Source organism: Plecotus auritus (assembly GCF_963455305.1).
Source record: "Plecotus auritus genome assembly, chromosome: 3".
In the NCBI taxonomy this organism is placed as follows: domain Eukaryota; kingdom Metazoa; phylum Chordata; class Mammalia; order Chiroptera; family Vespertilionidae; genus Plecotus; species Plecotus auritus.
Genome location: NC_137772.1, coordinates 17,370,168 through 17,393,467, shown reverse-complemented (window position 1 = coordinate 17,393,467; position 23,300 = coordinate 17,370,168). Strand labels below are relative to the sequence as shown.

General features: G+C 48.9%; 1 protein-coding gene across 2 annotated transcripts in view; it reads left to right on the top strand.

Moving 5' to 3' along the window:
* Positions 1-1,964: 1,964 nt before the first annotated feature.
* Positions 1,965-23,300, top strand: part of MFHAS1 (multifunctional ROCO family signaling regulator 1) — a 72,944-nt gene continuing 51,608 nt past the window's right edge. For both annotated transcript variants that reach the window (XR_013960278.1, XM_080662501.1), the window contains exon 1: positions 1,965-5,107. Coding sequence is in view for 1 of the 2 variants with exons in the window: in XM_080662501.1 (XP_080518627.1) it covers positions 2,113-5,107 (2,995 nt within the window). In the remaining variant the exon portion in view is untranslated. The remainder of the gene's footprint in view (positions 5,108-23,300) is intronic.

Below are 23,300 nucleotides of genomic sequence, written 5' to 3'. Positions count from 1 at the left end.
AGCCAGGCTTGACAACCATCCCTGGGGCGGATTTCCAGCTGAGATGTTTAGCTGCTCTCTTTGAAGAGGCAAACTATAACTACTAAAATAACTGCAATAACTGCCCCAGTGATAACTGGAAAGGCAAGCTGAGTCGTCCCCCTGTCATGTCCCGAAGCTGAAGAATAAGATCTCGGAAGATTTAAGCAAATGCATGGAAAACTTGTTGCAAGCAGATTCAAACTGCCGGCACCAGGAGGGGGCCCAATAATGGGCTGCCAGTGAAGCTAATTGATCTAGGAGTCTATATGTGCTACAAGCTTGTGGCACCACCTGATAGATTCCCTCAACCGTTCTTGCCCAGCAACGGGCCTGAAATTTCCCTGTTTCTATGCTCAGTTCACCTCATTGTGGCAGTCCCTCCCTAGTTTCACATGCCTCTGGCTCTGAGTCTAAAAACAGTCTGTTATTCCTGCATGGTTGGTTTCTGTGATCAGGCTTGCTCAAACTGCCCTGTCTGCCTCCGCCTCTGTTCCACCTGCCTATGTTTTCCATTGGACCCCTGCCCTGCCTGCCTGTGTGTCCAGATAACTCCTCTCACCTGGATATGGGTCCTCAAAGGACAGCAATGTCATGCGAGGGGGATAGTCACAAGTGTTAAGTGGTGGGTTTAACCAATTAATTCAGTTTTGCATCTCCGAAAAGAATTTGCTTCATTATGAACTAAACTGGAGGCAGCGATGGGAGGTGATACCCAGAGACTCAATAAGTCTTAAGATTCTGGCAAATTCTGAAGAAATTATTTACTTAGCATAGATGTGACAAGGAAACTTCCTCAAAAAGGAAAATATCAACCTTAGGAGTGAGCATTGGGCTGTTCAGTTTGCCTGACATTTTCTTGAACCTACAACGTAAGTCCTGTGGTTTGGGGAGATGGTACTTACCTCCCAGGGTTGTAGTAATGATAAATGGGACCCCCCAGATAAAACACTGTTCTTCACCATGCACACCGTCCCCCCACCCCGCAACCCAACCCCCAATTAGGCCTGCGGAGAGCCTGCTCAAAGCCTGCCCCAGGGGCTCGGAGAACCTGTCTCAGCTGGTTTGGCACAAAATAGGGCCTCAATAAATATATATCAGATGAATGAATGGCTGTTTGCTTTTCTCCTTTTGTGTAGTTATTAGGTGCAACAATGAAACCCAGGCCCCTGAGTTCTGCCAGTTCCATTACCGTGTGGATGTAGGGTGAGTGGAAGGGAGAGGGCGGTCAAAAATGAGTAACGGGAGACAGCGAAGCCTACGCACCCGGAGAGAAAAGAAATCCTTGGAGACTTGGCGGCAACAAAGAGCCAGAGCAGACGAATCCAAACACGAGGGCCCGAGGCCTCGGGTGCGCAGCCAGGACCCACTCCCCGCATGCCCCCGCCAAGTGGCCCGCACCCAGCAAGGCGCCCCGTTCCCCGCACGGGGCGCCCGCCCCTGGGGCGGTGCCGGGAACACGCGGCGCCTCCGCCGGTCACGTGGGGGCCGATCCGCCGGGCGGCGCTGCTGCTTCCCGATCGCGCCCTCCCAGTGCCGGGGACGCGGCGCTCGCGCTCTCTCCCGGGCCCCGGGAAGCAGAGACCAGGAGGTGCCGCCGCCGCCCCCTCCTCCCGGCTGCACCCCGGGCCTGTGCTCGCAACATGCCCGCCGCCGAGCCAAGCGCCGCCCTCCTCCAGGAGCTCGCGGAGGCGACGGCGCTGCGGGCCGCGGGGCCGCGGCTGCGACGGTAGCGGAGCCGGAGCAGGCACGGAGGCACCGCGCGGCGGGCGGAGCGGAGGAGGAGCAGCAGGCATCCTCCGCGGCGCGCCCATGGCCCCGGAGGTAGGAGAATGCGAGCGGCACTCCCCGCCGGCCGCCGCCTCCCCCCGCTCCGCCGGCTCGGCGCCCCCCGGAGCTGCTCGCGTCGCCGCCGCCCCCCAGCTGCGGGCGCCCGGCCGCTGGCTGCACTAGGACCTACAGCCGCCGGTCTCCGAGGGCTGGTGGGGAGAGAGGAGCAAGAGGGACCGGGAGCCTGGCGCCCGCCCGGGCGCAGCGCGGCATGTAGCTGTGAGCTCCCGCGCCCGCGCGAGGGTGTCGGCCCGGGGCCCCGCCATGGCTGGGAAGGACAGTGGGAACCTGAAGACAGTGAGGCTGTGGCGGGACGCCGCCCTGCGCGCCAGGAAGCTGCGGAGCAACCTGCGCCAGCTTACCCTCAGCGCGGCCGGAGGCTGCTCGGGGTTCGGGGCCGACCAGATCGACTCCCCCGACGCCCCCCAGCTCGTGCTGCCGGCCAACATCGGGGACATTGAGGTGCTGAACCTGGGGAACAACGGCCTGGAGGAGGTGCCCGAGGGGCTGGGGTCGGCGCTGGGCAGCTTACGCGTCCTGGTCCTGCGGAGGAACAGCTTTGCCCGGCTGCCCCCGGCGGTGGCTGAGTTGGGCCACCACCTCACCGAGCTGGACATGAGCCACAACCGACTGACTACCCTGGGCGCGGAGGTGGTGAGCGCCCTGCACGAGCTGCGCAAGCTGAACCTCAGTCACAACCAGCTGCCCACCCTGCCCGCCCAGCTGGGCTCTCTAGCCCACCTGGAGGAGCTGGATGTCAGCTTTAACCGGCTGGCGCACCTGCCGGACTCCCTCTCCTGCCTCTGCCGGCTGCGCACCCTCGATGTGGACCACAATCAGCTCACTGCTTTTCCTGGGCAGCTGCTGCAGTTGGCTGCCCTGGAGGAGCTGGACGTGTCCAGTAACCGGCTCCGAGGCCTACCTGAGGATATCAGTGCCCTGCGTGCCCTTAAGATCCTCTGGCTGAGTGGGGCCGAGCTTGGCACCCTGCCTGAGGGCTTCTGTGAGCTGGCCAGCCTGGAGAGCCTCATGCTAGACAACAACAGGCTGCAAGCTCTGCCCGCCCAGTTCAGCCATTTGCAGAGACTCAAAATGCTCAACCTCTCCTCCAACCTCTTTGAGGAGTTCCCTACCGCGCTGCTGCCCCTGGCTGGTCTGGAGGAGCTCTACCTTAGTCGCAACCAGCTCACCTCAGTGCCATCCCTGATCTCAGGCCTGGGCCGGCTCCTCACCCTGTGGCTGGATAATAACCGGATCCGCTACCTGCCGGACTCCATTGTGGAGCTGACAGGCTTGGAGGAGCTAGTGCTGCAGGGCAACCAGATCGCTGTGCTGCCAGACAACTTTGGCCAGCTCTCCCGGGTGGGCCTGTGGAAGATCAAGGACAACCCACTGATCCAGCCCCCCTACGAGGTCTGTATGAAGGGGATCCCCTACATCGCAGCCTACCAGAAGGAGCTGGCCCATTCCCAGCCGGCAGTTCAGCCCCGCCTCAAGCTGCTCCTGATGGGCCATAAGGCTGCAGGGAAGACCTTGCTCCGACACTGCCTCACTGAGGACAGAGTGGAGGCAAATGAAGGAGGGGACAAGGAGAAGGGCTACTCACCTCCACCGCCTCCCGTGAGCAAGGGCATCGAGGTGACCAGCTGGACAGCCGATGCTTCCCGGGGCCTGCGGTTCATTGTGTATGACTTAGCTGGAGATGAAAGTTACGAGGTGATCCAGCCCTTCTTCCTCTCCCCAGGGGCCCTTTATGTGCTGGTGGTGAACTTGGCCACCTACGAGCCCCTGCGATTTCCTACCACCGTGGGCTCCTTCTTGCATCGGGTGGGGGCCCGTGTGCCTCATGCTGTGGTGTGCATTGTGGGCACGCACGCAGACCTGTGTGCGGAGAGGGAGCTGGAAGAAAAGTGTCTGGACATCCACCGCCAGATCGCCCTGCAAGAGAAGCGCGATGCTGAGGGGCTGAGCCGTCTGGCCCAGGTGGTGGACGAGGCGCTGGCCCGCGACTTCGAGCTGCGCTCAGCCAGCCCGCATGCCACTTACTATGGTGTTTCAGACAAGAACCTTCGGCGGCGCAAGGCCCACTTTCAGTACCTGCTCAACCACCGGCTGCAGATCCTCTCCCCTGTGTTGCCTGTGAGCTGCAGGGACCCCCGCCAGTTACAGCGCCTTCGGGACAAACTGCTCTCGGTAGCTGAGCACCGGGAAATCTTCCCCAACTTACACAGAGTCCTGCCTCGGTCCTGGCAGGTGCTGGAGGAACTGCATTTCCAGCCCCCTCAGGCACAGCGGCTTTGGCTGAGCTGGTGGGACTCGGCACGCCTGGGCCTGCAGGCAGGTCTGACCGAGGACCGGCTGCAGAGCGCCCTGTCCTACCTGCATGAGAGCGGCAAACTGCTCTACTTTGAGGACAGCCCAGCCCTCAAGGAACACGTCTTCCACAACCTCACCCGCCTCATTGACATCCTCAATGTCTTTTTCCAGAGGGATCCTTCCTTGTTGCTGCATAAGCTGCTCCTAGGGACCAATGGAGAGGGCGAGGGAGATGGGGAAAGCTCCCTCGTAATGGCACTGCCACCGCCGAGCCAGGACCTGCTCCGGGCCACCCAGCTCCATCATTATGTGGAGGGCTTTCTGCTTCACGGGCTCTTGCCGGCCCATGCCATTCGGTTGCTGCTTAAGCCTCACGTCCAGGCCCAGCAGGATTTGCAACTGCTGCTGGAGCTGCTGGAGAAGATGGGACTCTGCTACTGCCTCAATAAACCCAAGGGCAAGCCTCTGAATGGGTCCACGGCCTGGTACAAGTTCCCGTGCTATGTGCAGAACGAGGTGCCCCATGCAGAGGCCTGGATTAATGGGACCAACCTGGCCGGGCAGTCTTTTGTGGCTGAGCAGTTGCAGATTGAATATAGTTTTCCCTTTACCTTCCCACCTGGGTTGTTTGCACGCTACAGCGTCCAGATCAACAGCCATGTGGTGCAAAGGTCGGACGGGAAACTTCAGATCTTTGCATATAGAGGGAAAGTTCCTGTGGTGGTGAGCTACAAACCCGCCAAGGGGGTCCTGCAGCCAGATACTCTGTCCATTGCCAGCCATGCATCATTACCAAATATATGGACGGCATGGCAAGCCATAACCCCCTTGGTGGAAGAACTGAATGTCCTACTTCAAGAATGGCCTGGACTGCACTACACGGTGCACATTCTCTGTTCTAAGTGCCTTAAGAGAGGGTCGCCCAATCCACACGCTTTCCCAGGTAAGTGGAGAGAGGGATGTGGGTCTTCTGTGCTGTTTTGAGATGCATTTTTTTTAGAAGATTTTTGTTTCTCATTTGTAAGATGTTTAACCTCACAGGCTCCCCAGGAAAGCTTCTCAAGGTAAATACAAGGGGGTTTGGGGACAAGCTAAAGGCAGTAAATACAGGAGCACATATGACATACAGTCCCCAGTCTCATAGTCTCGTACAAGAAAGATTCAGACTTCCCGAGTGGGTTCTAGTCAAAACATGTGGATCTCCTTTATTCCCCTCTTCCCAATTTAGCCCGCCGTTCCTGGGAGGCAATGTCAGCTTGTTGGACAGAAGGTGGTGTCTGATGTTAGTCTCTGGCTGAGCCTGGGCTTCAATGCTAATTAGACACATCCGGAGGGTTTGCGATGCTCTGAGTTTGACATGTCTGTTGCCATTTTTTTTGTTTAAATTTAGAGAGCGTAGTCATAAAGTAAAAGGTATAGCTCACTTTTCCTAGGAAATTCCAGAGAAGAATGTTTCGTAATCGGGTTTGGATTAGTGAAGACAATGATACTGATATTAATGATGAATTAGTGAAAACAAAACTTGCAGTCTGTAATGCATGACTAACTCCTGGGATCACAGTTTCACTCACCACACTCGTGGGCAGGAACCGCAGCCTACTGAGATCTCTCAGGGGACTTTTCCTCGGGTATTTCCTGGCAATTTGGTGCTTTACAGATGTTTTAAGGTTGTTTTTTTTTTTTTTTGGTAAGTGTTAGAGAGTGGAGCTTTTTGAGAGTACTTTGTAAGAGATAGAAGAGACAAAATATTGCCCATAATATTTTTCTCTTCTGGGAAGTGTTTTCCAGCACACTTCCTTCTTTCCTTCATTCCTCCCTTCATTCCTCCCTTCATTCCTCCCTTCCTTCCTTTCTCCCCTTCCTTCCTTCCTTCCTTCCTTCCTTCCTTCCTTCCTTCCTTCCTTCCTTCCTTCCTTCCTTCTTCCCTCCCTCCCTCCCTCCCTCCCTCCCTCCCTCCCTCCCTCCCTTTTTACCTACCTACCTAAGTCATTGTAATGAATGGGAGAACACAGGACAAGTTGTCTGGAACTTCTGATTCTGGTTAATTGGCATCCTGAGCGTTGAGTTTGGACTATGTCCATTTCCCACATGTGAAGGCATTCTTTGGAGCAATTCTTTAAACAACTCAGATATTTGTGGAGCACAGGCTTGGCTAACAACATTCCAAGTGTCCTGAGGACAAACCTAATGATAGTATCATTGCCAGTTTCTCCCCTCGGTCCCCCACCCCCAGAGCACATTGAGAGGTGATGAAATAGAAGACTGTACCACTGTGATCTTTGTCCTGGGCTGATGGAGCTCGTCATAGTATCGGGAAGGAACCAGACACCAATATTTCCAAAGGTAACATCTTCCCCTTGCCCTAGATCTAGGCTGAGTTTAATTCTTCAACTTGAAAAAAAGCCATCGTATTCAGTTACCTGTCAACTGAGCTGTCCATTCTGTATGATTATCTGGTGTCTTCTCACAGTCCGAGACTTGGTAGATGCTTCAGTTCGTTTTATATTTGCCATTGTATTTTCTTCCCGAAAGCAGATACTTCTCTATTGTCTAACTAAATTGAATAAAGTGGTTGAGAGTTACATATTCACAGAGTAGCTGATTGAAGGAGCTAACTAAAGCCAATTCTTAATCCAGATGGAACATTCATACAGCTGAGGTTATTAGCAACAAAGGGAAAAGCATAGGTTATTGAACTAGTAAAGATCTGTGCAGAGGAATTCCAAGAACTTTGAGGAGTAAACAATGAGGCTGGAATTTTTTTTTCCTAACCTCAGCTGCTTATTTTTGGTAATAGTCAAAAATTCCACGAACAGGTCCATTCTCTTGTTACCATTTGGCCAATCTGCTAGTTAAAGGAGGCATACCTGGTTTGCAATCCAGGCTCTAAGGAAGAGATGATTTTTTTTTTCTCAACAAAGAAATGGTTGAAAATTGTAAATTATCTTATATATTAAATAGGAATAAATTACCAGGTGTTTTGATAATATAGACTGTCTTTCTATTTTATTTGTGGGCAGAAAAATAAGTTATCTTTGTTTTGTTTAGGCTTCTATTCTAAAAGTAGCAGAGGGCACAAAAGCTATAGAAAAAGGTGATTATAGTACATTCATTACATTAAGACAACAAGGAAAAAATATATTTCCTTCTTTCATATTTTTCTGTGATAGCCATCATCTGCTAGTATTTGCCACATTTCCAAAAGATTTGGGAATGTCCTAGCTGGCTAAGTGGTCGGCAGACTCATTAGTCAACAGAGCCAAATATCAACAGTACAACGATTGAAATTTCTTTTGAGAGCCAAAAACCGACTTCTGCGCATGGGCCACGAAGTTTCAATCACACTGTACGTGCACACCCACACGTGGTATTTTGTGGAAGAGCCACACTCAAGGGGCCAAAGAGCCACATGTGGCTCGTGAGCCGCAGTTTGCCAACCACTGACCTAGCCGGTTGCTCAGTGGTTAGAGCATCAGCCCGCAGTCTGAAGGGTTGTGGGTTCAATTCTGGTCAAGGGCAGATACCTCGGTTGCAGGCTTGATTCCCTGGTGGGGGGCATATGAGGGATGTGTCTCTCTCACATCCGTGTTTATCTCTGTCTCCCCCTCCCTTCCATTCTCTCTAGAAATCAGTGGAAAAAATGTCCTCAGGTGAGGCTTAAGAAAGTAAAAAAAATAAAGATTTGGGAAGAGTTAAAGTAATAAGAAATGAGAAGGTGATGTAGGAACAGAATTATGATGTTGGGTGTTCAATTGGTTAGGGCAGTGGTTGGCAAACTGCGGCTCTTTGGCCCCTTGAGTGTGGCTCTTCCACAAAATACCATGGCCTGGGCGAGTCTATTTTGAAGTGGCGTTAGAAGTTTAAGTTTAAAATATTTGGCTCTCAAAAGAAATTTCAATCGTTGTACTATTGATATTTGGCTCTGTTGACTAATGAGTTTGCTGACCACTGGGTTAGGGCATACATTTAAAATATGTTTATTCAGCCCCTAGATTATTAAAATACATTTTACCTGGGCAGAAACCTTTGACTCTATTGGTAGCTTTTTGTCTTTTTAAGAAGTCATTTTGCTTTTAGAAACATTGAAAAAGTTGGTTACTTAGTTTTACATTTTATTAGTGTCAAGTACCCCTGTAAACTGATAATTTTGATACAATGTAAAAAAAAATCTGGAATTTGAATTTTTTTTCAGTTTTGGGACATTTCGAGTAAAAAAACAATCTCCCTTGATTTTATACAGAAGAAATGTTGAATTAATAGTTTTAAACCTTATTTTGTGAAAAGTCTGTGTTGGTCCAGTCATTGTCAATAGGTCATTAAATCCAGCCTACACTGCACTAATGTAGTTGGCCTAGGCCAGTGGTCGGCAAACTCATTAGTCAACAGAGTGGCAAACCGCGGCTCACGAGCCGCATGTGGCTCGCGAGCCCCAGTTTGCCGACCACTGGCCTAGGCCCTACATGTGAAGGCCCTAGGGAAGTGCAGTATTTGTCTTTTTTTATTTTGACTAATGAAAGAAATGCCATGTTTTGGAAAACTCTCAGCTGACTACCTCTTGGTTTTAAAAGTTCTTAAAAAAAAAAAAAGATCTAATTATGTGGCCAGAGAGATTACTGATTTATCTCACTTAAGATAAATGGGTTGAGTGACAGGAAATGTGAATGAGGCCAGTAATGAGCCTAAAGGTCAGGTGTGGGAGCCTTCCCCTGCTTTCTGCAGGCACTGACCGGACTGCCAGCTTCCAACAGCCAGGCTTCCCTCCACCATGTCTGGGTGTTCTGGAGTAAGTTTCTTTTTGTGTGATATTTATTTGTTCTGTTCTTTTTAAAAAATACTTTTTATTTCAGAGAGGAAGGGAAAGGGAGAGAGAGAGGAACGTCAATGATGAGGAAGAATCATTGACTGGCTGCCTCCTGCACTCCCCCCACGAGGGACCAAGCCCACATACAACCCAGGCATGTGCCCTGACCAGGAATCGGAACTGTTGACCTCCTGGTTCACAGGTTGATGAGTGCCTTTTGTCTGAGTTCAAGTTCTTGCCCGCTGGGTAGCTCTCCGAGGCGCTCAGCGCGTTTTGCCCTGTTCTGCTGGTGTCTGTGTATGTGCCCTGATTGCCCTTCGATGAGGTTGTTCGCTTCTCTGAGCTGGAGACACGCCTGAGGCTTTGTGGCTTCTGTGAGTCTGTCACATGTTGGCTGAATGACTGTTTGGTCTTGTGTGAGAAATGTCTTTTTTTCTTGTATAGTCACATATCCTGTCAAACTCCTAGGTGGTACTGTAGTGATCCTCTTGCGTCGTCCCCTGTCCCAGCTTCCTTCCCCTGTGCCCCGATGCCCCAGTGCTCCCATTGTGGCTGCATTGCTGGTCTTTCCCTTGAATAGGCCCTTCATTTTGACCACTGAAGCAAAGCAAAGTTCTTGCCTTGTTATATCTCAGTTTTAGAGTGACTGGAATTAGAGCTGACCTAGTTGTTTGGATTGAATTAGTCATTGTTTTTAATTTCACAAAGGTTATTAAATATCTTCTGAGTTTAGCTTTATTAATGTTGATGCCTCTTGGCTTTTATTTTTGTGAAGTGTCCTCTTTGAGCTCTCCTGGGCTTTGTTTCATATAAAAGTTAAAACCTTCATCATGCAGTGGGAGAAACAAACGCTGTGCGTGGTAGAATTCAAAGGCTGGGAAGGCCTTCCAGAGTCCATTGCATCCAGTGGTGGCCATCTCTTCTTTAAATCGCAAGCCCATCCCTGCCCAAGATTCCCCAGAGAAAGTATTTTTTCTTTGTTAACAGAGGTTTTGTTACTCCTACTCTGCTACCTGCTAGTCTTACTCCCAGTAAGCCTCACGTAACTCTTAGTTCTCGCTCGTTTACTTCATTTTAACGCCCAAAACATTTACAGTGTGCTTCACAAGGTTGTTTTGGGGATTAGGTGAGAGAACGTGTTGAGAAATGGTTATTCTCTGTGTGTTTGTAAGGAAGTGAGGGGCTTCTGCTCCATAGTGTGGGTGGGGGTGGGGGCAGGAGTGGGGCTGATACTGGAGTGAACGTTTTTACATTTTTGGTTGCTGTTTCCATCCACCCGTGAACTCCCTTGTCATCATGGGAGCCTGTTAGGATTAAGGACCTGACTATCCCTCCATTAGGGCCCGATTTACTTATTTATTTATGATTTTAGAGAAGGGGGAGAGAGAGAGAGAAAGAAAGATATTGATGTCAGAAACATCCATGGGTTGCCTCCCGCATGTGCCCCAACCAGGGATTGAGCCATAACCTGGGTATGTGCCTGGACCGGGAATCAAACCCAAGGTGCTTTGGTGTACGGGACGATGCTCTAACCACCTGAGCAACACTGGCAGGACCCCCCAGCTCCCCCCCCCTTTTTTAAATACAGGGGGCAGGTGCCATCCTCTTCCCTTGCCCTCTCTTGTCTCTGCAGCCTTGGCACTCCTGTGCGCCGGGGTGGAGAGGAGAGCTAAGCTGCTTCGTGTTCTAGGCGCTGTGGAAAGCACACCAGGTGGGTCTGCTTGGGGGCAGGCCCGGCCAGGTCTGTGCTCCCTGCTTCAGCCGCTCTGATTGCAAAACCAGCTGCCAGTGGCGGTCAGGTTTCCCTTCCTTCGGGGGCTGCTTTCCTTCACTTCATCGGGAGGTGAGGAGGCCCCGTTTTGGCCTGCCTTCCCCAGTCCTGCGTTTGCATTAATGAAGCCGACCCTCTGAGCCCCATTTGGCTCCTCATGTCTGCAGCTTATAGAACCCAGAGTGATTGACAGGCATCTCAGATAGCCCCGGAACACACATGATGACATGTCTTTGTTGAACCACGAAGACTCTCTCCTCTGTAAGTATGGCAGTTCTCCCCTGCAGTTACATCCCCTCTCCTCTGAGGCCTGATGTTTCCTGTGCTGGCAGGTCACACTCCCTACAGTGCCTGGTGCAGGGCTGAGCAGGTAGGAAGGGGCTCAAAGCGGATTGGTTATTTTCAAAGAACTCAAGAAATCCTGGTGTTTCTTAATCGATTCCTGGCAAAGTGCTTTTTTTTAGGTTGTTTATGCTCTTTGTCTTAAAATGTGCACTTTACGGTAAGCATATATAATTTTCCCACGTGACTTTTCTGGTACATATATTCCTGTCCTCTGTATCCAACTCCTAATTCTTTCAGGAAAGGTGTGGTGGGGGCAAGAGTGGGCAAGGGGCAACTATCAGGATGCAAAGCCAATGAAGGAAAATGAGAAAATGTTTTCAAGCCTTCAGCGCCCAAATACAGAAAGCCTCCTACCACCTGACCTTGCCTTCTCTTTCCTTAGGCAGTGAGCACCCCCTCCCCCAAGCCTGCTGTTCCAAAGCTCTTTCCAGCTTACCCCACCCCAACCCTGACTTTGGCCTCTCAATGCGGGAAACTATAGACGGGGAGGAGGGTGAAGCTGGTGGTGCGGGAAGATGTTCCTCATGGTGTGTACCCGCTGTTTTCTCTTCTCCCACGTGCCGCTGCTTTCGAAGCTCCAGACGGAGTTAAGGTTGCTGGTTTGAGCTCATGGAAACCCCTGGAAAAGCTGCTGCCTGTAGTGAGTGCAGAGATGGTTCTATATGTGCTGTTTACTATGGATAACGACTCCCAGACACCATTGCCAGGAAGGCCGACTTGCGTGGAGAGGGAGAAGGGAACATTTGTAGTTACTTTTTATTTTTGGCACTGAGTGCTTGAAAACATTTTTTCATTTTCCTTCCTCAACATAATCTCTTAGCTGAAAATACGGATCGTTACTTAGAGAGTAAATTAGTAAAAACAAAACAAGACAAAACAAAAATCAAATGTTTATCTTTAGCGATAGGTTTACAGAAGGCAAAGGCTACGGAAGCAGAGAGAACGTTGGAGGGGGGAACTGGAGTAGGACAGAGGTCCCGGGGTCCTGGTGGGGGCCGGCGTGGATTCCCATGGGCACGGTGAGCCTGGAGGCTGTGTCACGGGCCTCAGGAAGGAACTCCGTGCTCTAGACTGGCAGCCCCAGGCACCCAGGCTGTTCCAGCTGCTTCCTTTGCTTTTGCAAATCTGTGCACAAGGGCACTTGCGAGAAGGGCAAGGAGGAAAGGAAAACTGGAGCTGTGTCAAGACTGCTCTTTGGTTGTGTGTGCCTTTCTGCTTCTGGGCGGAGTGGCTTACTGAGTCCAAGCTGCTGCCCCTTCCTCCTCTTCCTCCTCCTCTTATGGAAATTCACATCACATCCGAGTAACCATTTGTAAGGAAGCAGTTCCATGGCATTTAGTGCATTCAGTGTTGTACAACCACACCTTTAAGTCAAGTGCTTCTGGAGGCTAGGAGCAGATTCAGTTGCTGGCTTCCTGCCTGGGAGGTTGACTGGGAATTCTTTTGCAAAGTTTTGAGACACTAAGGCATGGCGGGAGGAGAGAAGGGCTTTTTAGGCCAGGCCTTGAGATGCCACGCTGTTGAACATCTTTAAACCTGGCTGCAACGGACATCCTCTTACTCAGTGTTGATGAGAGGACAGAAGGTCTGTCTGTGGCATTTGTGAGTTAATGGGGGACCAGAGAAGAACACATGTGAGTACTGTGCAATGCCTATCATCTGGATGTGCTTTTTTGCACTTAATTTTTGAAGAAAATATTTTTTCTGATTTCGGAGAGAACAGGAGAGAGAGAGAGAGAGTTAGAAATATCAACGATGAGAGAGAATCATCGATTGGCTGCCTCTTCCTTGCCCCCAACTGGGGATCGAACCAGCAACCCAGACATGTGCCCTTGACCAGAATCAAACCCAGGACCCTTCAGTCCACAGGCCGACGCTCTATCCACTGAGCCAAACCAGCTAGGGCTTTTGTGAGTTTCTTTGAGCCAGACTGTCGGCAATTGCCAGGAAGCAGAATCTCAATGGATTGGGATAATGCTCCAGAAAATGGAGGTTTTTTTTTTTTTTTAATATATTTTATTGATTTTTTTACAGAGAGGAAGGGAGAGGAATAGATAGTTAGAAACATCGATGAGAGAGAAACATCGATCAGCTGCCTCCTGCACACCCCCTACTGGGGATGTGCCCGCAACCAAGGTACATGCTCATGACTGGAATCGAACCCGGGACCTTTCAGTCTGCAGTCTGACGCTCTATCCACTGAGCCAAACCAGTCAGGGCGAAAATGGAGTTTTTTTTTTTTTTTTTGTTTTTTTTTTTAAATATATTTTATTGATTTTTTACAGAGAGGAAGGAAGAGTGATAGTCAGAAACATCGATGAGAGAGAAACATCGATCAGCTGCCTCCTGCACACCCCCCACTGGGGATGTGCCCGCAACCAAGTCACATGCCCTTGACCGGAATCGAACCCGGGACCCCCCAGTCCGCAGGCTGACGCTCTATCCACTGAGCCAAACCGGTTTTGGCAAAAAATGGAGTTTTTAAAATCTATTTTTGTACATTACAATCAGAGGAGGAGATGTAGGTGGGTTACATGAAATCCATTGGTGATAGATTAGAGAGGTGGGAGAAAGCAAAGGGGCAAACCTCTGGTATTGGATACAAAATAAAACGATAGACAAATACTTCTTTTACTTAGATGGGTACAGGATAGTTAACAGTCAACAATTAACGTGATAACACTAGCAATAAAGGAATTTGTGGTATCTGTTGTGGTATTGGTTGTGCCCTGAGGGGTCTGGAAAAAGATGTTACAAGTTACTCTGACTTTTCAATGATATGTTATCGTAGATGCAAAAAGATAATAAGCTCAGTTAAGGTAAAGATTGACCTTGTCAGGGAAGATAAGGGCCTAGGGCGTGACTACCCACCATAACTGCTTTTAGTTAAATTTTAATTTCAGACAGTCCTTTGTGGTTACTCTAGGTCAGTGGTCAGCAAACTGCGGCTCGCAAGCCACATGCAGCTCGCGAGCCGCAGGTTTGCCGCTCTGTTGACTAATGCGTTTGCCAACCGCTTCGTAAGGCATTACCCTTACCCAGAAGTTTTGACTTCAGGTTAAAGACGTTAGTACATTATTAAAATGTTTTTTAAGTGTTTTTCCCTAAGGCAGGGGTTGGCAAGCTCATTAGTCAACAAAGCGGCAAACTGCGGCTCGCGAGCCACATGCGGTTCGCGAGCCGCAGTTTGCCGACCACTGCTCTAGGTCTTTAAGTTTGCAAGACTGCCATGCAGGCCTTCCCTGAGCTTGGCAGGTTAGCATGTGGCCCCTTTTGTCCACAAATACATGGCATCGGCCATGGGGAACTGAGCAGGGACTTTGGTGATATAATTGTTGATTCTTGCATATATGGAATCTGACCACATACAGAGAAATTCACTTGCATGTTTGAGTAATTACTGAAAAAACTGGCTTTTGATTTTCTGGGGGAAAAATATGATCATACTGAGAAAGACTGGCTACAGCTTTGAATTTGCTTGACTTAGGTGAGTAGGTGGAAAGTAATACCCAGATCATTCTTTTCCATTGATTTTCAGTTCTGATCATTTGTTTTCAAGTCAAGAAATCTCAGGCAGATCTCAAAATAGGCAGGATGCTGAGATAGGAAAATGCATGGTATCTGAAGATTTCTAAAAACTTCCAAAACTAATCAGCTTTTTGAGGGAGGGGGGCGATGCTCCTCTTTCAGAAGGCGCTACATTTCTCAGAGTTATTTATGGATTTGCTTTTGTATCGAGAGGGATTGAAGTCATCAGTGATTCTGAACACCAAAGACTGCATGCACACTGACTCCAAAGGCAGTATAAATTAAATTGGATCCTGTCATCAGGAAAATATATGGCTGCTACTTACAGATTTCTTTGATGAAGGGACGCGTTGTTGAGGTGGTTTTTCATTCTTAACATATTAAATGTTGAGAGAATTAAAGAGTTAATTTTTCTTAGATCCTCCCCACTGCTAAAACGATGCATATAAATGAGATGCATATAAATGAGTGTAGTATTAATACATTGTTATGGTACTAGTGAATTTGGGTTAGTAGAGCAAGCCTCCTTCCCTTCCTTTCTGATTTTGAAAAGGGGAATTTAAAAAGAAAAAGAATGGAGAAGGAAGAGATAAAATCAGAAAAATGATATTTCTCCTAGGTACTGTTTGACTATTAACTTTATTATAGTTTCAATAAGATTCTTATTTTTCATGCCATAGGGTTATTATTGTATTAACTAGAGGCCCAGCGCACGAAATCGTGTGCAAGTAGGGTCCCTAGGCTTAGCCTGTGCTTGCGACCGCTGCCCCTTGACTGATCCTTGAGGCTCCCCACCCCTGCCACCCCGCCACTGCTGCAACGAAATTCCTCCCTCCCTGCGACTGCTCCACGAAACTCCCCCCACCCCACAACTGCTCCGCGAAACTCCCCCCAGCTGCCGCCCCTCAACAGTCTCCAGTCCCGTCCCACTGCCACCACCCCCTTATGGCGAGTGGCTCCAGTGGCTCAGGGGCCGGGGCAGGGGGGAGGAGGGACTGAGAGGTACTCCATGCACTCCTGGTGACCGGTTGTTTGGTCGTTACAGCGTTATGACCACTGGGATTTTATTATATAGGTTATCACATTTGTCTGTCTAAGAGTGGAGGCTTGGGGGAAAATATGGGAGTCAGTGACTGTTGATTCTCATCATGTTCTAGAGACAGCTAAGTGCTTCTTATGGGAGATCTCATTTAATCCTCCCAGCAACCCTAGGAGCTAGGGGTTATCATTGTCCTTCCATTGCAGGGGCCGAGGCAAGCCACCATGGCTGCGAGGGATGAACCCCTTGCACGAATTTCATGCATCAGGCCTCTAGTTTCTATATAAAAGCTCTTTCTTATTTGGCAGTAGTCCTCCATGCCCCACCCCCCCCATCCCGAAGTGGAGTCATTGAGTCAAAGGCAAAGCCTGTGTAGGTCCAGTCATGTTTACGTTGCCTTTCATGGGAGGACACAATTCTCACCCCCACCTGCGAGCATGCAGGATTGATTTCACTGTCCTTCCTCAGCGTTGGGCATCACCTTAAAAGTGCACTAACAGTGAATGGAAAACCACGTCTCACTGATGGGTCAGATTTCAGTTAGTGAACGTGAATGTTTTCCTCTGTGAATGTTGCCTGATTGTGCAGCTTCTTCTGTGAGTTGTCTGATCATGTCTTTTGACATTATCATCTTAGCTGTGTGTTTTTAACCACAATGATCTCTTCTAATCACAGAGTTCAGTTTATATGACCACTATGTATTAAAGATGATAACCTTTTGTTTATCAGATTTAAGGTGTTTATTTTCTAGCTTATTTGCCTTTAAAAATATGTTTTTATTGATTTTAGAGAAAGAAGAAGGGAGAGGGAGAGGAAGAGAGAAACATCAATGATAAGAGAGAAACATTGATTGGCTGCCTCCTGCACACCCCTAGTGGGGTCAAGCTCACAACCTGAGTATGTGCCCTGACCAGGAATCGAACCAGTGACCTCTTGGTTCATAGGTCAATGCTCAACCACTGAGCCACACCTGCCAAGCATTCTTGCTTATCTGCCTTTTTAATGTTTAAAAAACGTAAGTTTTGAAGTTTTAAATTTCATTGGGTGCAATTTATTGATAGCTTCCTTTATGATTAAATGAAGTATTGTTTTTCTAAATTCAAAAATGTAAGAGAAGGAATCACACAGTGTACCATAATCTCTCCATCCATATAAACTTGACTGACAATAAAAAGTAATATCTGTACTTGGATGGTATTCAGAAGCAAAAGCATATCTTTCTTAGTCCCTCCTTAGGTCTCTTTCTCCTCTGTGAAATGTTTCTTGTGAATTTCTTGTAAGAAAAAGAAAATATATTTGCATGTATTTAATCTGAAATAGGTCATACATAGTCATTGTTCTGCGCCTTGCTGTTGGTCACTTAAAATATATTTTCAAGATGCTTCCATATGAACAGTTACAAACCTATAGATAATCTATTATAATAAAAGCGTAGTATGCTAATTAGACCGGACAGCCGAACGACCTTCCAGATGTCATTCTGGACATCCTTCTGGATGAAGCCGCCTCGGCGGGGGCTGAGGCACAGGCTGTTAGGGGTGATCAGGCAGGCAGGCGAGCAGTAAGGGGTGATCAGGCAGGCAGGCAGAGAGGTTAGTGGCAATCAGGCAGGCAGGCAGAGTGGTTAGGGAGGATCAGGCAGGCAGGCAGGTGAGCGGTCCTGGATTGCAGGGATTGGGCCTAAACCAGCAGTCGGACATCCCCCAAGGGGTCCTGGATTGTGAGAGGGTGCAGGCCTGGCTGAGGGACCTCCGCCCCTGTGCACAAATTTTGTGCATTGGGCCTCTAGTGTGTGTGTGTGTGTGTGTATACACATTTTATATATATATGTGTGTGTGTGTATTTTACAAATGAATGTACTGCTTACTTAGTCCTATAGTGACAGGTCTTTGATTCTTTCAAGATTCTTTTACAGATTTTAAGCTGAGCAAGCTCTCCACTTTCCAGAATTTTGAGAAACAACCTTATTTCCTTCGTGGTTGATAATCCCTCCTTGTGCTCAGAACATTGATGTGGTGCAATTAGAAAAAGACAAATGACTGAGTCAAAATGGTGGGACTTAAAAAGGGGCGTGGGAGTTATAAAAAAGCTTACCTTTGTGATTTAAAAGAAGAGTAATCTTTGTAATTGGCTTTTGTGATGCATATTGGAGTACCACTGTTTTCAGCATAATTATGCATTTCACAGCCTAATTCATCCATTATAACGGGATGTAATGTGTACACACAGCAATAATTACAAATCTTACATGCCTGCAAACAAATGTACTGCTGATTACAAGACAGTGGCAGATAGACTACTACTGCGTGGAGGTGAGAAATTAGTGAAAAAGAATTGATAATGAGCTGGGTTTCACTGACTGGAAACCTTATTTCTGCCTTTGGCCCTGGGAAAACCTGCCTGAGCCAGTGGGGCAGCTTTTTCTCCTGCCTTACAACCAGCCTTCAGAGTCCACACCACTAAACTTCAGCTCGGGAATTAGCTCAGGAAATGTGCCTTGGGTGGATCGTGGTACCAGTAGAAGTTCAAAATTTAAGAGATCATCCGCACCATTTGCTCTTCAGTGAGTGTAATGAATAAAGCATGGGTCTAGCCCAGCTGACATGGCTCAGTGGTTGAGCGTCGACCTATGAACCAGGAGATCAGGAGATCACAGTTTGCTTCCCAGTCAGGGCATATACCTGGGTTGTGGGCTCGGTCCCCCAGTAGGGGGCGTATAGGAGGCAGCTGATCAGTGTTTCTTATCATTGATGTTTCTATCTCTCCCTCTCCTTTCCTCTCTGAAATCAATAAAAAAATATTTTTTAAAAAAAGGATGGGTCTAACCCAGCCCACTAAAATGTGTTTGACTTGCAAAAAAGGTAAACAATCAAATCCTGTTAGAGTGGCTTTGGTGTTTAAAATATGTTATTCAAAGCTAACAAAATCACCCATCAGGTTCTTGGAGAAAGAGAACTACACATAAAGCCTCCATCTCCTACTAAGTGTCCAGATCAATGCAGACGGTAAGGAGGAAAGAGCAAGCCACATTTTCCAAACATGTTAAGAATATGTATTTACTCTGGGCTTCTCTTGATTCACCTTGGCTACACTTCTGCATGGCATGGCTGCGGTGCCTTGGATTCAGGAGGCTCGTTGCTTATAAATTGCGTGAGAAAGAACTAAAGAGAGACATGTGAATTTTCCAGAACGCCGTGATGCCCAGAACAGCTCACTGGTCTGCCGAGAGCCGGGCCGTTTTGTGCCCAGAGTACAGTAACAAAAATGGGACGCACAGCCCCTGTGGGCTGCCTCTGTCCCCTTCACTGACACCGCCCGCTCCCAGATGGCTGGCCCTGGATGTGCCCCTCTAGGTTGGGGCAGGTGTTTCTTTTGAGTTTTCTCTTTCATTAAGCCTCTGTGACTGTGTGTGCCTTTTCTTCTCCCCAAGAAAAACACACACGGGCACACCCTCTGGTTCCGCTCCTGTCATGTGCATTCTTCCTGGTTGCTGTAGTATTTCCATCTCTTTTTTTTGGTGTGGGCAAAAGGAAAATGCACTTGTCTTCTGTTTGGTCGTTTTAGGAATTGGCATTTGAGACGGTTGGGCCCAGCTTTACTGCAGCCGGGCCCAGCTTTACTGCAGCCGGACCGAGCTTCTTAGGGCTGTGCCAGCCTCTTGGCCGCTTCTTGAGGACTGTTTCTGCCCCTCCGAGCCTTGTCTGTGTGACATGGGGCAGCGAGAGAGGACCCAGCTCCGCCTGTGTGGCTTGGTAGTTGAGCGTCGACCCATGAACCAGGAGGTCAGGGCACATGCTTGGGTTGCTGGGTTGCTGGCTTGATCCCCCTAGGGCTGTGGTCGGCAAACAACGGCTCACGAGCCACATGCGGCTCTTTGGCCCCTTGAGTGTGGCTCTTCCACAAAATACCAAGGCCTGGGCGAGTCTATTTTGAATAAGTGGCGTTAGAAGAAGTTTAAGTTTAAAAAATTGGGCTCTCAAAAGAAATTTCAATCGTTGTACTGTTGATATTTGGCTCTGTTGACTAATGAGTTTGCCGACCACTGACCTAGGGGGAATGCAGGAGGCAGCCCATAGTGGATTCTCTCTCATCAGTGATGTTTCTATATCTCTCCCTTCCTCTCTCTGAAATAAAAAAAAACATATTTTAAAAAAGAGGGAGAGAGAAGCTGATCCACATAGCAGGGATGGTTGCATCTGGTCGATTAGCAGGGCTGTTAAAATTCTGTGCCTGAGCCAAAAACACAGGTACTGTTTCCAGGAAGTGATAAAGTGCGGTGTGGCCGGCCCCAGGTGTTCACAGAAAGGTTGGAATACGCCCGCCGCTGTCCCTTTTTACAGCTCATAAATCTCCTGACTTATGGTGCCATTTGTGACTCAAGGCACATTAGTTAACTCATGGGGGCGGGGGAGGGGAGGATTTGCATTGAAGGCAGAGCCCCTGTAAAACCAGGAGGAAGCCTCACGTTGCTTTTTGTTAGAAAAGAATCCTGTGTATTTAGTTGCAGACAAATATTTGCTTTTGAAGGATCTGGTGGGGTGTTGGTGGCTTTGTTCTCAGCCGAGCACAGACACGCGCTGGCCTTCCAGGGACGAAGGCTCAGGAGTCACGCAGATAAGTGTATAATGCTTGGAATCCGAGTGTGTAACTTCCGATTGTCACATATGAGTATCTTCCCACTTCCTCCTCCTCCACCTTCACCCCAAGGAGTCCTCGTATTTTTCTGTGGAGGGGGACAGAGGACAGATGTCCTCTAGACCAGCAGTTGCCAACCGGTAGTCTGCGGGGTCCGAAAGGTTGGCGGCCGCTGCTGCAGACAGAGATGAACACTGCCGGGAAGCCTTCTGCAAGCTGCTTCACCAGCATCAGATAGAGCGGCCTTACATCTTTTATCTCTGAGATCAAGTGGATTAGGGAGTCGAGAAGCTTGGTCTCCGTTTCCTCATCTGTGAACAAGGGAATCATTCTAACAGCTCCTGCTGTCAGTCGCCTCAGGTGATGTGGGGATTAACTGAAGGAATGGATGCCGAGTGTCCTGAGTAGTTTTTGCCGTGTGTTTAATAAATGGTAGCTCTGATCGCCACGATCCCTGTTTACAGGTGAGGAACACTGAGGCTCAGGGGGGCTGAGTAACTTGGCCTGGGCACCACGGTACGTGGCAGGGCCCAGGCTACCCACTCTGGAACCTACACTCTCTGCCACCACCCTGTATATAATGCCTCTTGGGAATATGAGAGCTTTCCATCTGTCAAACATGGGTGGTCGGTTAAATGGAAAACAAAATAGTGTGTGTGCAAGGCACATGTTTAACTCTGTGTACACGTTAACTGGAAACCTGCAATGACGAGGCATTGGGAAGGCCATGGAGAGTTGGGGCGAACAGGCCCCGGTCCCCGGAAGCTGCAGTCGAGGGAGAGGAGCAAGCAGTAGACATAGAGTTGCGGGGCTGGGGAGTCAATGCTGAGATGAAAAGATCTTCAGGAGCCGAGAGAGGCCGAGGAAGGGAGCCCGCCGAGCCAGGTGGGTGGGGTTGGATGCATACGAGCAGGTCTCCAGCCAAGTGGAGGTGATGCTGGGGGCCTCTCTGCAAACCACCAGAGCCATTGAACTTCGGATGCAGTCGGGGTGGGGAGGAGGAGGGTCCTGCAAATTACTGGGAACCAGCCATTTCCCTTGTAGGTGCACATTCCTTGTAAGTATTTTTTAGCCTCTCTATCCTGTCAGCTAACTTTTTTTTTTTTTCTCACTAGAACAGAACTTTTGGCAGCTTGGTATAAAGCTAAAATATTTTTTTGATTTGATGATTTTTTTCCCTCTCGGGTGAGGGGGAACTATTGGAGGGTCAAGTGGCGAAATGTCAAATTTACAGTATTTACGAACACTCAGGACAACAGCATGGACCATTGCCTTCGATGGAATGTGAATGGAGTCAGGGGGACCAGCCTGGGCTAATTCAGACAACACTGCACAGGACACAGGCCCCTGGGCAGGCGGTGAGTCCTGGGCCTCTGTGCCTGGCTGTGAGATCTCAGACATGCCAGGTGACCTCTCTGGGTTCCAGAGTCCTCGTCGGTGAGGCGGAAAGCGTGTCTCTTTGATTTGAGTGTATGGGGGTGAATTTTAACCTCAGCGGGAAGAAAACGGGGGCTTTTATTTTAAAACAAAGCAGGAGTGATTTGATAAGATCAGTTCCAACAGGGCTGATATATATAGCCTGCTGACTTAATTGGTTTGTTAGGGTTGCTTAGCCACCATCCTATGATGGATACCAAGTGAATGCTAGCAGATTTATAGTGTCAGGTTTGTAAGTAATGTCATTTGCAGATAATAAAGTTCCCAATTTGTTCTTAAATTTGGAAGGGTCGTGCAGAAGAAAGAAGAGACTTTATGAATATCTAGTAACCTCTCACCACTTTAAAATATTGGAAGGATAACTGATGCTGATGGCAGCTTGCTTTGCATCATGAATTATGCATGCCGTGCGCCCTGGAGTTCTCCATGGCTGTGCATGTGGAGTCATCTTTTGTTCTCGCTTATTTTCGCTGGTGGTGCTTGTAAAAGAAGAGGTCACAGCAAATCTATTAAAGAAATCTGTTTGGTGTAAGACGATCTGTTGTTGCTGTTCCTTCTATTCAGTTAGTGGCTTTTGTTTGTGCTTTGTTTATTCATTATCAAATTGGTCCTCGGTAGGGCGGGATTGGGGGCTGGGGGAGGAGGCGTCCTGTGATGTTAACAGCTGAGGTTTGGTCTAATGACCCAGCAGAATGTGGGCACACCTCTCCCGGCTCCTTGCAGCTGTAAAGCAGTTCTGTTCTTGCCCCTTCCTCTTCCTTCCTGCTCCCTCTCCATCTCCAAGGCAGTGGCCCCCACGAAGATCTTCAGGCTCTGAGGAAAAGCAGTTTAAGCCTTCACTACTTTTTAACCTGGTAATGGGAAAGTAAAATGGAATAAGATACAAAGAGCACGCCCAGGATCTTTTCTCCCACCCCTTTCCTCTAGCCTCTAGCTGCAGTGAGAGGATTAAAAACTATGCCAGCAGCGGAGAATTAGTGTGTGCTCTTTGTCCCCTCTCCCGCCCCTAAAGATTCCTGTGGGAACTGCGTTAGGATATCAGAGGTATTATTTAAAGTTCATACATGAAGTCATGATGACTCTCAGTGGAAGCCGCTTGTAACGCTGCTTAGTTTAGTCCTTTAAAGCGGGGCTTCCGTCTCTGTGACAGCGACGACCTGCTTTGTGGGGAGGAGCCTCCCAGGCAGGTGTCCGCCTGGCTCATCTGGGTTAATTAGAACGGGCTCCCAGGGATCGCACTGTGGGCTGGTGAGCTGTCTCCCCTTCCTAGGAGGGCCCTTTGTGGGAGGGTCAGAGGTAGGGATCCCAGCAGCTGGGCGTGGCTCCGGAGGGAGGGGAATCCACCTCTGTTACAAGTCTACATCTACAGAGGGCAGCTTCCCACGTCAGAGTTCCAGCTCCCAGGCGTTGAAAAAGGTTGGGGCTGCCTTCTCAGGGGTTAGGATGGATTTAGCTCACACGAGATGTAAAGAATCTTCGCAAGAAACATCGTTTAACTTGGTTTGTCTCTATTATTAACTAAGAGCACTACACAGTGCTCGTGCAATACAGAGAATTAGAATAGCATTTAGGGTTAATGC